Genomic DNA, 15,461 nt, shown 5'->3' with positions numbered 1-15,461 from the left:
TCTGCAGCAGCATAATGTTCCAAGCTAGCCCTTTCTATTAGAGGGCTGATGCCTAAAACTGTAGATGGAACAAAGGTTTTTTTCCTTTTCCTGAAGGAAAAAAATGCTACTTGACATAGACTATTACAAGAGGAGGAACATTTAAACACTACAAAATGATAAAACAATGAAGTAGGATCAGACCAAACTCCTACTGTGATACAGCTATTCCAACTTAGGTATGAACACAGCATCCTCACTGAGTGGTAGTTGGAGTGGGATTAAACAAACAACCCCCCCCTCCCCACCCCACCATGAACCACAAAATGCACACTGAAGTTCTCAGATATCTGAGAATGCTGGATGATTTAGAAGAGTAAGTTACTGTGTCTTGGATGCTAAAATTTAACCAAGTTGGCCAGTTTTCCATTACACAACAGGCTTAAATACAATCAGTTGGCTGATGTAGAATTAAACATAGAACCAGGTATCTCACAAGTGTAACAGAAGAAGAAAAACTATTTGTTTTCACAAATACCTTATACAATATTTTTCATAAACACTATTTCATTAATACTTCAATATTCAAGCTCACCTTACTAGTTTCCTAAAAGAAAAAAATTACTATCCCACTCAAAACCACCAAACCCTAACACATCCATTTCTAGACTTCCCACTTTGACACAAGACTTGTATGGATTCACTTGATCATTGATAAGCCTCTGACCTCTTGAATTTAATCAGAGCACTGCATCCCTGTTACATCCTGATCTAAGACTAGTCCATTTGCTGACCAGGAATACACAACTGCCTTCATTGACTCCCTATACTGTCAGTGCCGTTTCGCTGCTTTTAGTAGAAAATAACAGTCAAATCAAGTTAAGCATGTTCTCTTACAGCCAAACATGTCACCTTCTGTAACTTTTATTTCCAATCAAAATTACAGCAAAGTCCTGATGAACAAGAAGTTATCTTTGTTATCGGTCTTTAGGAGGATTAGGATTCTTGCGTCTTCTATGATACCTAAAAGAAAAAAGAAATGTTGCAGTGAGTGCAAGCTGTGGACAGCCTTTATTTTTGTGGTATTTCTGCCCCAGAGAGTGATCTGAGGTTACACAAGGAAGTGAAATACAAGATACACGAGCACAATCCATCACCACTCATTAGATGTCATCTCTGTTGTTTGTGGAGTTACATAATGCTACTCATTTCTATTGCTACATCTGCTACAAGCACGCAATAATCCAATCAGTTCTACAGCTGAATAGGCACAAAGGCTGCTGTTTATTCTTAATCCTTTGTGTGAAGTTAATTTTATTACATGGCCAGCCTTGCCTTTGGCTAAAATGATTGCTATAGAACAAAGATGTTCAAAGGAGCTATGCCAGACTGTATGCTAAATAGTGTAGTATTTTGCAGCAAAACTAAAAACCAAATTCTTCTTAACAAATAATGATCCATACTTTCCTCATAATTATGCATGCTAAACAAGGTAGATCCTGTCTGATCTTCATCAAAGTGACAACTACCCTTTAGTCATAAGAGTCCTATCTTTCCATTCCTTATATCTATTCCCAAAGCATGTTAATTAAAAAGTTTTCTGTGGACAACAACAACAAAAAAATGCCTGTATTATGTCTCCATAGCTATAAAATTAGCAGCTCTTGAAAGATGGCATACGGAGTGGAAGGGTGTAACACAAACCAGAATGCTGCTTGTTTACATTAGTATACTTGAATGTCCAGAGTTCCTCTTTAAGCTCGGTCATGTATATGTGCACCTCTCCTCCTCCTCCATTTCTGAACTCCAGGCACACTGAAGAGCACTTTTCACCATTGCAAATGAAAAACTTCTACTACTCGTAAGTCTGAGAATCATCCCACTGAGGTTGCTAAGCAATAGGCAATGCATGTTTCCAAGCTGTATTTGGTTATGTCCATTGAGGGTATTTTACATACTAGATTCTGTTATGGAACTTAGTAAATGAGTCAAAGCAGTAGCTAGCTGGATATATGAGAAATTTCTACACTGTCACATATTTTACAGAAAAAAGTGGCAAAGTCTATCAAAGGAGCAGTGATAAAAAAACCCTCTCATTAAATATAGTCTTCCATTCACCCAACACTGCATTGAAAATTTTATGTAGCAGCCCAAATGCTAGAGGTATCTTGTCTGACATGACTCATCCTAGGTTGAATCTGGTCATTAAATTACTCCTGTATTTCCCTTTACTTCCAAAAGGAACAAACAAATCAAAAAGAAAATACTTACTGTCCCACAGGATACCAGCGATGTTTTGTTGTGTAAAACATTTTGCTGAGCTCTTCAATTGTAGGACCTCTACTGTTCTTTAGCTCTTTTTCATTCAATCTGGATTTTAAAACTTGATCAAGGTTTTCTTCTTTATTATTCACTGGATCTGGCCGTGGTATGGGCTAGCAAAACAGTAATGTATATGTATGTCCTGTTTCTCCTTGTTTTATTTAATAGAGAAAGTAAAAAAGCCAAGCTACGTAAGAGTAATCTGTAATGCTATTTAACAGCTGAAATGAAAAAAAATACAGAAAACCACCTGCAATTGCACTGGCTGTTTATTGTCCTTACCTTCCCACCCCAAACGAAACCATACCACTGTGGAGCAGATGTCTAGATACATCTATTTACCCTAGGGTCTACAGCTGATGACCCTGCCCCTAAAACCTGCATTCCTGTAGTCATTATTGCAGATCTCAAACTTACAATTCACTAGCTGAATCATGAGCTTCAGTTCTACTAACACAGAAGTATCCACACCATTCCCAGTCAGAATATTAGCAACTATCATCATTGCTAAAAATCTTTTAGAGGACATTTACCTTTGAGAAGATTGTCACTTCCTAATTTTTTATGCAACAGGTAAGACCAAGTTGTTTGTTTTCAATTGGAAACGTAACTAATACCACTATGACAAATATTTTCCCTTGTTTTAGCCTTTTACCTGTTTTTTCTTGAGATATGTGCAACTGACAGATTTAAAAATACTGCTATGTAATTTGCAGGCTAAAATGGTTTAGGTTTCAATGGAGAATTCTCACATTGGGTACTTCAGCAACACAGCTGCCAGCTGCAGTATTTTACTACTACATGAGAACTGGAAATTCAAACAAAAAAGTGTACACTAGAAATATTTATCTAGGTGTTAAACCACAACAATAGATTTATTTTCATCAATGTAAAGAACACATTGAAAGCACTGCTGTTAGATAAAAATCAATATTTAAAGTTCTTTGTGGCTTTTATGAACTCAATGCTGAATGGAACTTAAATTTTGAGTTGAGAACAGTAGCAGCAGTATTTTTGGTATCCTCTTGGGCAGTAGGACACATGAGCCATAACCTGCATTCCAATCATCCTCTCTGAGTAGTATCTGCACAGACAGACACTATTTTCTCTGTAGTGCACAAGTGTTTTAGTGCCTTGTTTAATTCTACTAGAGCTTCTTTATGCCTCGATACCTGAGCTTTTCTCACTCTGCAACCTTCCCTCAATTCAGCTAAGAGTAAATTCCTCCTTGTGGCAGCAGCTATATTCATCAGTCATTTACTTCACAGATGTGCTGATCACGTACTAAAAAGTATTTTAAATTAAAAAAGATGCTCTAAAGACTCAAACCTATGAACTACTAAATTCCTCTTACAAGAGCAAGAAATATAAATGTGCACACTTGGACATACTTTTGTATGCTCATATGGAATCTCAAGCGAAGGGTGGTAGCAGACAACTGTCTTCAGATCGGATGTCACTGCAAGTTCCACTTTGCTATAAAAATAAAAAAAGTCTCGTAACTTTCAGAAGTACTAAACAACTGAGCAGTCCAAGTCCCAAAGAAAACTGGATTTGACCCTGCATTTATGAATCCTTAATAATCTTCCATAAAATAAGGGTCATAAAAATTTGATCCTAACCTCCAATTTTTTATCTCCTTAGTCAACTTCCTTTTTCTTTTTCGATGGAGAGGAAAAAAGGGCTAAAATAAATTATTAAAACAGCTGGAAATATAAGTTGAAAAAAATCTTAACAATTAAATAGTGGCATATAAAACTCTAAACAGATGGGGATAATGATATCTAGGACAGCATGGCTTTATAAGATGTATGGCATCTGTAATGAAATAAACAGGAAACAAAACTCTGTTTGGAGTTCCAAATTTTCTATTATGTAAAAAATGCTGAACAAGAAGTTCTACAGAGAATTTCATTGCGAGAATATAACTTTTCTCACCTTCCTTCCCTTTCCCATGACTTATTTAGCTTACTAAAACTGTGGATGAATGAATTCAGTATTTCTCACTACATTTGTATCATCTTTTCCCATTTTTACACAGGTTTCCCCCACAGCAGCACAGAAATACCTGGACCTTGTCTTAACAACAAGCATCAATGGAAATGACTACTCTAAGCTAATTTTGCTCTTCCACAAACAAAACTGCAGGGGTACTAGGAGTCATCAACATGTTTAGAACGAGTCCTGCATAACTTTTCATTACATTGAAATATTAAGTTCATAACCATTACTATCAGACAGCACTTTAGCTGAAATTATTATATATATCCAATATTGGCAATAGATGTGTTTGATACTATTATATGATTACTTCAGGACAGAGAGAAAAACATTACATGAAAAGGCCACACATCAAAGCATGTTTACATACCAATTGTAGTCCTCAGGGAGAACTGAGTATGTAGATTTATGGCAAGCATGATACACAGCTCCATCTGCAATAAAAACCCAAGTAAAGAACTCTGATGTAGAAACAAGAAGAGCTGTGCACAATTAAGAAGGTTTACACTTTCAATTTTCATTCTGTTACAAGTCTTAATCGGGGATTGTAATCATATTCAGTTTTAGATTAACATAACCCAAATACTGTCTAAATAGAAGTCCATTTTAGTACACAGCTTCCTGACAGTGCAGTCAAAAAAACACAGTATGCAGGCAGCTATGACCTATACTTACCTTCCTAGTTGTATTGTTTTCCTGAGTAAAATCACTATATTAACAAAATACCTATTTAGAATACCTATATAGAATTCACCATCAGGAAATATCCTTTATATATGTAAAGACCCTTACAACTTAGAGGGAAGGTCATAATTTCATGCATAGCAATCTTTATTATAAAAATAAAAAGGATGGGCTCTGACTGGATATGTGAAGAAATGTTTTCCTCATGAGGACAGCCAGCTGGGGGGATGGTGACTTAGGCAGGTTTGTGAGTTGTCTGTCCTTGGAGATTTCAAAGACCCAGCAAGCCCTGAGCAACCTAATGTGACGACTGCAGAGCTGCCCTGCTTTGAGCAGGAGCTCGGATCAGAGACCACTCAAAGTCTCTTCCCCATGGTTTGATTCCCATTTTTTAATAGAATCATGGAATAATTTAGGTTGGAAAAGACTTTTAAGATCACAGAGTCCAAACATAAGCCTAATATAAGGTGTTCAATAGCCCCTCACACAGGAATCATCCTGTAGGCATTGCCTTCCACAACAATGCAGGTCTGCATGCCTAAGGCAGGCCTGGGACATGCCTGGAGTTTACTTCCACTGAGAACCTCCTTCCTTTATTGCTGAAACGTGACACAAGTCCACATGGAAGTTTCTGTGTCCAGTAAAGCTTTTTCAACAACTACGCTTTTAGAACAGAATTATGATCACAAGTCTTCACATGTTCTGAGCTTTCTGTTAAATCATAAAAAGATTTCAACTTTATCTGACATTATTTTATTTAGACCATCCTTTAATTCAAATAGGATTATTCTTCATGGATGCTCCTAGCACAGGGAGAGAGCATTCATTGTGTAAAGACTGCGAAGGCTGAAAAAACCAAGAAGAAACTTTTGTGTAGCTATTGTCCTCTCAGAAATATTTTAGATGCAAACTCTTAAATTCAGAATTACTGTTAGCACTTCCACTCTTCAGTTCTTCTAATTAAACTATTCTTAGTTATTAAGGAGTTGAGTTATGGTAAACTGCAACTAGTTTATAGTTCTTCCTAAAATTTCTTTCCCTTCCTTGCCCACTTATCTCTAAAATGTAACATGTCTATTCTATTTTCCCCATTACTGTCTTTTCTACCAACTTTACTATCTTCCCTATGTCTTTCTATTGACATCTAAAACATGGACAAAAATCTAAGAAATAGTACTGCCTGCTTCTACTTCTTCTCTTTTTATGTTAAATAATGAGATTTTACTATAGCCTTTTCTCACTACTTTTCTAAGTCTGAAAAAAATAAATTTAAATCTTCAATGATAATCAGTGGTAAGAGGGTAGTATTTACAAGCTAATCAATAATTTGGGGAGCATACTATTTGGACCATGAAGGTTTTAAAAGCACAAAAAAAGAAAAAACAAATAAAAATATCCTTTAGATTACTGTTAGAATAGAGCACAGACTAACAGACTTGATTCTGTTCAAATAGAAAAATCAATTCCATGTTTCCATTACTTTAAACAGTACAAGAAGGAGGTTCTCAAGGAACAAATTTTAATATAGGACTTGACAATTTCATCAGTACTTACTCTGCAGTGGGACCTGCTTACAGGTTGCTGCTGAACGCATCCAAAGGAGGCTGGACCATGCAGTTCTAAGTGATATTGCCATGGTGACAGCAGAGGAAACCAGTCCTGGACAAGATGGAACTCAAAGAACTTTTTCTCTGCAGAACACCTTCTGAAAGAAACCAATTTCATAACTACTCAGGATACAAAAGACTCAAACAATTAAATTTCTTGAATATCTTAAGAAAAAAAATTGTGCAACATAATTCTTCATTGTCAATTGTTTAGAAGCCCTTATCACTTAAGATAATGGTACCTGTCTCCTTAACAGTCAAAAGTAGCACAAGACTTTATTTACTGAGAGGGAGTCCTTGAAGGTTCAACTTTAAAAAAAAGCTTCCGTGCCTGTGCCTTCTCACAGGCTTTCCTACTGGTACTCACCCACCTAAAATTTGCATCCTTCCTTCTGCACACCCCATAATATTACTAATGAAATAGTATTTTCTTGTTAATAAATATCATCACCCAGTACAAAAATATAAATACTTATAAACTACACTTGCTGTAGTTAAAAAGCTCTCTAAATGCAGTTATCAGTTTCTTCCATCTCAGCAATACACCTGAAAACTCAGAAACACCATTTAGAATACCTTAAATGTTACCCAAAATTTCACAGAAGCAGAAGGACACCTTATGTTTTCACTGTCTACTGAAAAAAAAATGGCTTTAAATAGAAACTTATAATGAAACCTAGAAAAACGTAACTGGAAACAGTTTAAGGACATACACATTAAAAAAAAAAAAAAAAGAACCTTTTAAAAGTACTTCGTACTTTGGGCTTCAGAACATCACCAGAAATGTGCATTTTCCAATTTCAACATATAATTATTCAGCATTTTTTTTATCTGTGCCAATGCTGCTGAAGTTAGGGGAACACCAGCACCTACAGAGCTGCTTATAACTTGCCCATAGAAGCTCAAAAAGAGTGCGAGGAACGCGGCGGGTCTCGGTCCAAGGACAGGGGTCAGGCACCTGACAGGGGTCAGCCCGTTCCCTGCCCGCTCCCGGTCCCACTGCGAGGAGCGCTCCAGTTTGAACGGGAACAGTCCCATCCCTGAGACAGCGCCCAGGAAACTCCAACGCCTGTGCCAGCAACACGCGGGAACATCAAACCTGAGGCTTAGAACTAAAGAAGATATTTAGCACTACTAACAAACAAAGTCACTAATCCGTCAAAGCAGGCAAAAGAGTACCCGTTATAAAAGTCCTGAGCGTGCCGCACAGGGTTCAGCCCCTCCGAAACTACGCAGAGTCTCTCCGGCCTTGCCCAGCGCTCCCGCGGGCACCGCCAGCCCCGCACCAGCCCCGCCGGCGGAAGCGGCGCCGCGCGCCCGTTCCGGCTCCGGCGGCGGCTCGGCCGCGGCACGCCGGGACTCGTAGTGCGGGCGGCGAGGCGGCACCGTCACCGCCTCCGCCCGCCTCTCCTTCTGCCCTCAGCGCTGCCCCGGCACCGAGGCGTTCCATAATAATATGGATGCAGGAAGGGCTAGGCCGGGCCGGCCGGGGGAGCAAGAGGACACACAAACACAGATTCACAGAATCCGGTTGGAAAAGACCTCTGAGATCATCCAGTCCAATCCTGTCCAATCATCTGCACCCTGACACCTAGGCCATGGCAGTAAGTGCCATGTCTGGTTATTTCTTGAACACCTCCAGTGATGGTCACTCCACCATCTCCCTGGGGAGCCTGTTCCAATGGTTAACAGTCGTTCTTGTGGGGGAATTCCTCATGATGTCCAACCTGAACATCCCTGGCTTGAGGCTGCTTCCTCTTGTGCTGTTGTCCACAAGAACCCAGATTCGTTACCTGCTGTGGTATTGGCAACAAGCCAATAACTGGCTACTGTGGACAACTGTCACAGGTTGTCCAACCCCCACCTTATTACAACCTCTTTTCAGGTAGTTGTAGAGAAAGAGGCCCCCCTGAGCCTCTGTCAGGCTAAACACCCCCAGCTCCCTCAGCCGCTCCTCATGAGACCCTTGGTCAAACTCTGACTGCTCACTCTGGTGGGCCCCGTGTTGGGAGAGTTTTGGGAGCTCAAACCCACACAGGAGGCATTGAGGCAACCTCAGCATTGGCAGCAGCTGTTCACTGAGGGAGAGGGCACAATGCCCCAGCAACAGGCAGCAGTGCACCTGCTGGTCCTGGGAATGTGCCAAGATGCCACAGTCTTATATTAGCTGCAAAATAACCCCCTCTAATCTCATAATTTGAAGGGACATCTTTAACATTATTGGTTATTTCACAAGCTTGCAAGCATAGCCTGCTTGCTTTCCAGGTTAAATTGCACAGTGGCTGCAGCAGCTTCCTCTGTTCAGCCAGCCAGGTCTTCACAGTACCTGTAACAGTCTCCCACAGGGAAGGCCTGTGAATTTTATGTAGATGAAATTGCATGTTTCCAATATTCAAGGCGTACAGAAAACTCACCTGAATGTCCCAGGCACACTGCTGCTCTGGGGCTACTTGCTCTACTTCTTTCATAGACTGAGTCACAAAGCGTTTCAAAGAAAAGGTTATATTTACACAACATTGATAAAAGACAAGAAGAAAAGACCAATTGTCTGACCTGCTGCTCTAGTATCTGAAATGGCTACAGCACTTTAGGCATTTACACATCCACGAAGCATCTAAGTCACATCAGCAGACTGTATCTCCATTCCTGTCACAGCATTACCTTTTGGAGACTCTTGGTTAGTGTCTCCTGGAAGGCTGCAACCTCTTCCAGAAAGCTTCCAACGATTGCATCTTTTCTGGTCATTGACTGTGGTACTGCAATTTTGTCCTGTCATCAGTGAAAGCCTCACAATTTCAGCACTGTTTAACTTTGGTATGTAGTTGCAGAGTTGTAGTTACACTGATAACTTCCAGCAGTAGAGCAGAAGTATAGCCAGAAATCAGTAGTCAAGAGCTGATCACTCCCAGTAGCGCTGACAAAGGTTTCTTCTTGAGTATTTTTCTATACAAAGGAAGATGGAAGACATCCATTTTGGGGCTCCCTGCAATATTAGATCCATTACACCATAGAAAAAGGGGACAGAGATGGGTCAAAATGTTTTACACACTACTTAGAGAGATGCAACCAAGGTGAGAAATCACAGCACCACTAAAAAGCTCCTCTAGAATTGTGGAGATGAACTCACTTTGTAATTCCAGCAAGTTTCTGTGTGCAGATACAGAGGCATCTGCTCTGGGCTCATGCACTAAACAGAAGCAACACAGTTGTATGTATTTTCTGCTGTGTACTAGCTCATGATTCCCACGAGGAAATCCTTATACTAGGATGAGAGCAGCATCCTACACATTGAAGCAATCACCCGGTACAAGCAAGACAGTGGTTCTGCTGATGGACAAATAAAACACTTTGAGGATTTTAAACTCAAGGACAGTGCTGAAAAAATAAAATGGTAAGAAACTGTCTGAAACAGGTGCACTCTGGAAATTAAAAGAAAGGAATTAATCTTCATTTAAAGAGTGGGCTTCAGGAATGTCTTATCCATAGGCATAGTAGGGGTAAACAGAGATTTCAAAGTCAGGCTTGTTGGGAGCAGTTTGTGACAATGTGGGAAATGCTCAGGATTCTTGACTTTGTCCTGCTCAGCTGCAGAGTGGCACACCTGTATACAAATGCAATGTGTGCTACTTGTGAATGTGTGTGAGCCTCTTGCAAGTGCATTAGGCCTTTATTTCCTTCCTAGGAAATACTAAGTAAAATGAAGGCGTCTCTGACTTTTCTTGAAGATGCTTTTGATTTAATTGTTGTAGATTTAAAAGATTGCCTAAACTCAGGGATGATGACTGTGGTTGACAACTCTGATTCTTGGCTGTTTTCTCAAAAGGGCATTGTTCACCCATGCAGGAGGCAAAAATTCTTTGCTGTGCAGTGGAAAAGGTGAAATTAACTCTCTTCACAACTGAAGACCACTGTAAATTTCACCGTTTCTTTCTCCAGTGCAAGACACTTTTTAAAATCTTCTCTATATGGAGCTGCAACTCTTAAAAACAATTTTAAAACCTCCCTAGCCCCTTAGAAATTGTCTCCCAATACAAAATACTAAAACTTGATATGCTTGAGTATATTAGTCGTGATTACAATGTAAGACTTCTGTGGTTCTCCTACATTACTGTTTCCTACATCAATTTATTTGCTTTATTAAAGACAATTTTTTACTCTTCAGTGCCATATGTACTTCCTAAGGACTACATACAGACACACACTTGCAGATACGTGTGGTCTCCTCAGACACAAGTTTGAAAAAGTAGAGTTTCTAAAGTTCCTGATGAACGTGACCAAAAGTCTCCTAATATTGTGAGATATTGTAGGTTGGTGGCTGTAAAGAGACTGTAAAGATCAACAAAAGCTTTAATGTGAAGCTTTAATTTGAAGCTACAGTCTGTACTGCTTGTTTTCAATGACATACTTTTTTCTGTAAGGATTTTATTCTGGAAATGTGCGCTTTTAGAACATCCCCGTAATGACAAATCTTGTAATTTAAATCCTACTTCTGAAAAGTTGCAATTGAAGGTACCACAGAACTTTTATTTTTATTTCTTAAAAACTGAACCACATACCCTGTTAGGCTTCCAGGCTATTTTTAGGTGATTTCTATAAAAAGATTTTTAGGAGGTAACAGATGAGGTCTACCCCCTCCCTGATGCGTAATATTCTGCACGTGTATTCTTAGCAGCATGTTCTGACAGATTACAGCTTTCTAAAGGGAAGCGTGACTACACACTTCTCCAGCATGTCTGGAGATGGGGTTATTAATAACTGCCAAGGCCCTTGCTTGCCTCAGCAGCTTGTAGACAGCAAAGGGGAGACTCGCTCAGTCTGTATTTGCTCAACAGGAAGGCTGTTCTTTCCGTTACCTCTGGAGATACTGTGGAGGCACTAATGCTGAGTTCCAGACCTCTGGGACTTCATGTCTCTGGAAACCTGGAAAGTTTTGTTTCTAGGTTGCTCTCTTACTGAAGATAAACCATCAACCTGCTCTTACTCCAACAGTCAATTACAAACTTCTCCAGGAAATGCTCCATCTGATCAGATGGCTGAGCTATAGTTAGGCTGCAGACGCTATGTAGTGATGAGGGCAGGACTATGTTGGTTGGCTCTGTTTTAGAAGAACAAATTTATAAATCAGAGATATCATCTGCACTGGTGTGTGTTTTGTGTGAGCAGTTGCACACACACGTGCACAGCCCTTCTGAGAAATGGAAAATTAGGACCTGTCCTAGCTCTTTTTCTGCAGTGGCATATTTAGGAAATTGTTTCTTAGGAAGATCATTCAGGCTAGATCATTGGCAAACTGAATATAATACACATTTATTGTTTTCATAGAAACCAATGTTTCAAAATATTCTTAGGAATAAGCATTTGGCTTCTTTTATTTCCTTTTAAACTGGGCAAGATACTACACAATCATACCTAGAAGTGGACCTGAATTTGTGAATGGATGGATGTGTTTCATTGCAAAATTGTGTCTTAACAATGGGGATGGATGGGTCTCCACTCCTGAAATGCTGTATCTTAATTTCTATGAAGTTAGCCTATAGATGTAGAAATCAAATTTCTAATGAGACACTGTAGTTTAGTTATGGTCTTAATTCTCAAGTTTTCTCAAGTTATGTTGTAGACGGACAGATTTCTGTTTTAAGTCAGTCTGTAAATACCCAGAGTAAACATCAAGGCTTATGTCAGTAGGCCTTCTTTATTCTTTAGCATATCTCACACCATCTCATCACTGGTCCATCCTGTTACTGATAAGGAGGAAGCTGCAACTGTAAATAACAGATGACAAAACTACAGTGCCTCAGCAGTCATATGTAACCTAAATAATTTGTGTTCCTGTTGATTACCATAGTTCAAGGAAACAATATTGTCTCTATTCAAGCAGCCACTTAATGAAAAAAAATCAAAAATTATTCACTACAATGAAGGCTCCTACTCATAGGATCCTGTTTTGATGTTCTAAGTTGGTAAAACATATAACTGGTGGTGGGGTTTTTTTTCTTCTCTCAGTAGTTTCACCCAGTCCTGCCAGTTTAGATAATTCTGAAATTGTCCAATGACACTTTAAATTACTGCTGAATGAAAAACATTGCACTTCTGTGCCTTAGTTTCCTCCTTTGTACACAGGCATCTTAGCAACTCTTGTGAAATTACTCTGGGATTTGCAGAATATTTTTAATACAAAATTTTGATATTACTGTGAATATTCATTCTGTATGTGTACATACATACATCTGGTATTTGCTGTAGAACAGATTTTCTACAATGCTTGGCAAAACTATAGAAATGCTTTTATGCAAAAATAAAGAATCTGGGGTTTGAAAGAGAGTTGCAATTACAGTAAAACTTCTATAAGATTGCAAAGAGGGCTAGGTGGAGGAAATAAGATTAGTCAGCCACAGGCTCAGCTGGCCTGGATGCACTCTCAGTGAGTAATTCAATGGTAATTCGATGGTAATTCGATGACAGCAGAAGCTGTCACAGGAAGATGGTCAGCAGCTGTATTGAATTGTTCTGGGTGTATTAATTGCCTAATTGCAATTACTTCTTTACCTTCCCTGCCTATAGTAGCACTATAGAACACTGTTGGTGAATAAGGTGGTTGCCTAACTTTGTTCTTGGAACCACTGTAATCCTGGCAATGATGTGATAATCACAGATTTGTGGGAGGAGGATTGTGCTCTCCATCCTGGCCTTTGCAGTGGTGCAGTGGGACAAGATCAGCTCAGCCAACAGAACAGGTCACTGCTGCGGGAGGGGATGGTCCTACACCTGCACCATCTCACTGTTTCCTGCTGCTTCTCTTGTGCCAGCTCTGATGCCTCAGTGAGCTGGTCAGAAGGGTAACTTAGCAAAAAAAAAAAAAACAAAAACAACCCAGCAACAACCCCCTATACCCCGGTAGATACATACTACTGACAAGACAAGAGTGGATCAGGAATGCAGGGCAGGGAAAGGGAGCAGGACCTCAGTGCTGCCTGCAGCTTCTCCAAAAGGCTGAGGGGCATCCACAGCTGAATTAATTACCCATGGATACTACAGGGTGCAGTTTCACTCCAACTTCTATTACCTTTTGTTGTCTGGTGCTTGCCAACCCCACTGTAAGACAAACCAATTCACCAGTCCAGCAGAAGACTAGACTGAATGGCTGTCTTTCTGCCAAGTTAGTATTGCATCAGCTGAACAGAATGAACAGTGGGGAAAATGCCATGTGTAAGGAAGGAAGGTAGAAGGAGTGAGGTGGGAAAGGGAAGAAAGAAGTCCTCTTTTTAAGAGATTGACTCAGCTGTTTGGTCTAACTTAACCTCAAGTATGTGCTTTCACACTGTCCCTAATGCAGGGGACAGTCCTTTTCTCACACCCTTAGGCATGGGTTCCAGTCCTCTTGTTTATGCTTCACCTGTAGAGCTGTGTGGCTGCCTGTGGTTCGTAGCAGCTCACTGCTCACCCAGGAACCATTTGTTTTTTTGATCAGCTCATCTTAGGTGAGATCACGGTGTGAGCTGAGGAAACAGCAGTGTGTGGCAGAGGAGGAGGGCAGCAGCCCTCTTTAGCAGCAAAGCAAATAAAAAGTGGTGTGCCCTTGACATGAAACTATACACTCAATAACCCCCACTGTGGAGGCAGGCTTTGGTGGAGTTGGGCTGTAGGAATGAATGCCCATTTGAATGGGGACTACAGGTGACAGTCTACAGTTGGTATTCTGGAGTAGCCAGTTTGGATGGCTTTTCCAGCCCAGTATGGATACTCAGGGATCTCTGCAGCAGTCCTTCTAGAAGTTAAATAGCTTAGGGGAACAATCTAAATTTTTGTAGATACAACAACAGAAATCAATGTATTTTTTCACTGCCATCTCCTGATCAAGTGGACTTCAAAAGCCCTTTCATAAAAGAAGCCAGAAGGAGAGGTATAATGAAAACTCCCAGGATGTGACAGACCACTTGTTGTGCAACAAAAGCTGTCAAAACATAAAAAGCCAGATTGACTTGCTGCAACTTCCAATTGAAGCAAGATTCCTGGTCTACGACACTTGAAAGGGGCCACTGAATTCAACACTGATGAGCATTTATTTGAGCTTCACTCTGATGTTGTGCCTTTCAAGAAACTTCTGGCCCATGTTTTCTTCCATGTATGCCAGTCCTTTAATGGACAATATTCTGGGAAAAGTGTAAAAGAGAAAAAAAAAAGGGGCGAAGGCAGAAACAAAGAAAGAGAAGTAATTCAGCATGCACTGTAACAAAATACATAATTTTCCAATTACTTTTGTCTTGAGGGTATGGCCCAGTGAAGATGCTTTGAAATCTAAATAAGTGTTGGAGTCATGGAATCTTTCTCCTAGATTTGTAATTGCCAGAGAACTTTACTTTCTACCAGAGTACACAGAAATCATGCCCTGTTTTAAACCAGAAGAAAACACTTGATAGGGAATCATATGTACATAGGGTTCTATTCCTGGCTGTGCTGCTGGCCTGCTGAGTAATGTATGGGAAATTAGTTCATCTTTCTGTGCTTTTATTTCCTATAAATAATGACACACATTCTTAGATGTTACTATTATTATGCAGCTGTAGTAACATCCTGGTATGCTTGTGCAATAATTATACTACAACGTTTACAATATTCCTCTTTCTGCTGAAAAAGAACAAGGTTCACTAACTAGGTGTTATTAAGACAAAGATCACAGAATTGTTAGGGTTGGAAGATCCTATTTCCAAACTCCCTGCCAAGGCAGGGTCACCAGGAGCAGGTGATACAGGAACAGGTCCAGGTGGGTTTTGAATATCTCCAGAGAGGGAGACTCCACAACCTCTCCGGGCAGCATCTTCCACTGCTCTGCCACTCTCAACATCAAGAAGTTCTTCCTCATGTTGAGAT

General features: G+C 39.9%; 1 protein-coding gene across 2 annotated transcripts; it reads right to left on the bottom strand.

Moving 5' to 3' along the window:
* Positions 1-887: 887 nt before the first annotated feature.
* On the bottom strand, positions 888-7,882 carry MRPL42 (mitochondrial ribosomal protein L42). 2 transcript variants are annotated; one of them, XM_053978022.1, is made up of 6 exons: positions 7,773-7,882; positions 6,541-6,691; positions 4,673-4,736; positions 3,693-3,777; positions 2,251-2,414; positions 888-1,002 (listed from the first exon to the last, which is right to left on the bottom strand). In XM_053978022.1, the coding sequence occupies exons 2-6, from the start codon at positions 6,620-6,622 to the stop codon at positions 957-959; spliced, it is 441 nt and encodes a 146-aa protein (XP_053833997.1). In that variant the 5' UTR covers positions 6,623-6,691; positions 7,773-7,882; the 3' UTR covers positions 888-956. The 2 variants fall into 2 exon arrangements, with proteins under 2 accessions (XP_053833997.1, XP_053833999.1); XM_053978024.1 differs by having other exon boundaries at positions 6,541-6,688.
* Positions 7,883-15,461: the final 7,579 nt, after the last annotated feature.

This window comes from Vidua macroura, chromosome 5 (genome assembly GCF_024509145.1).
Source record: "Vidua macroura isolate BioBank_ID:100142 chromosome 5, ASM2450914v1, whole genome shotgun sequence".
NCBI lineage: Eukaryota > Metazoa > Chordata > Aves > Passeriformes > Viduidae > Vidua > Vidua macroura.
Note: the sequence above shows the minus strand (reverse complement) of the source record. Positions and strands in the feature narration are given on the sequence as shown.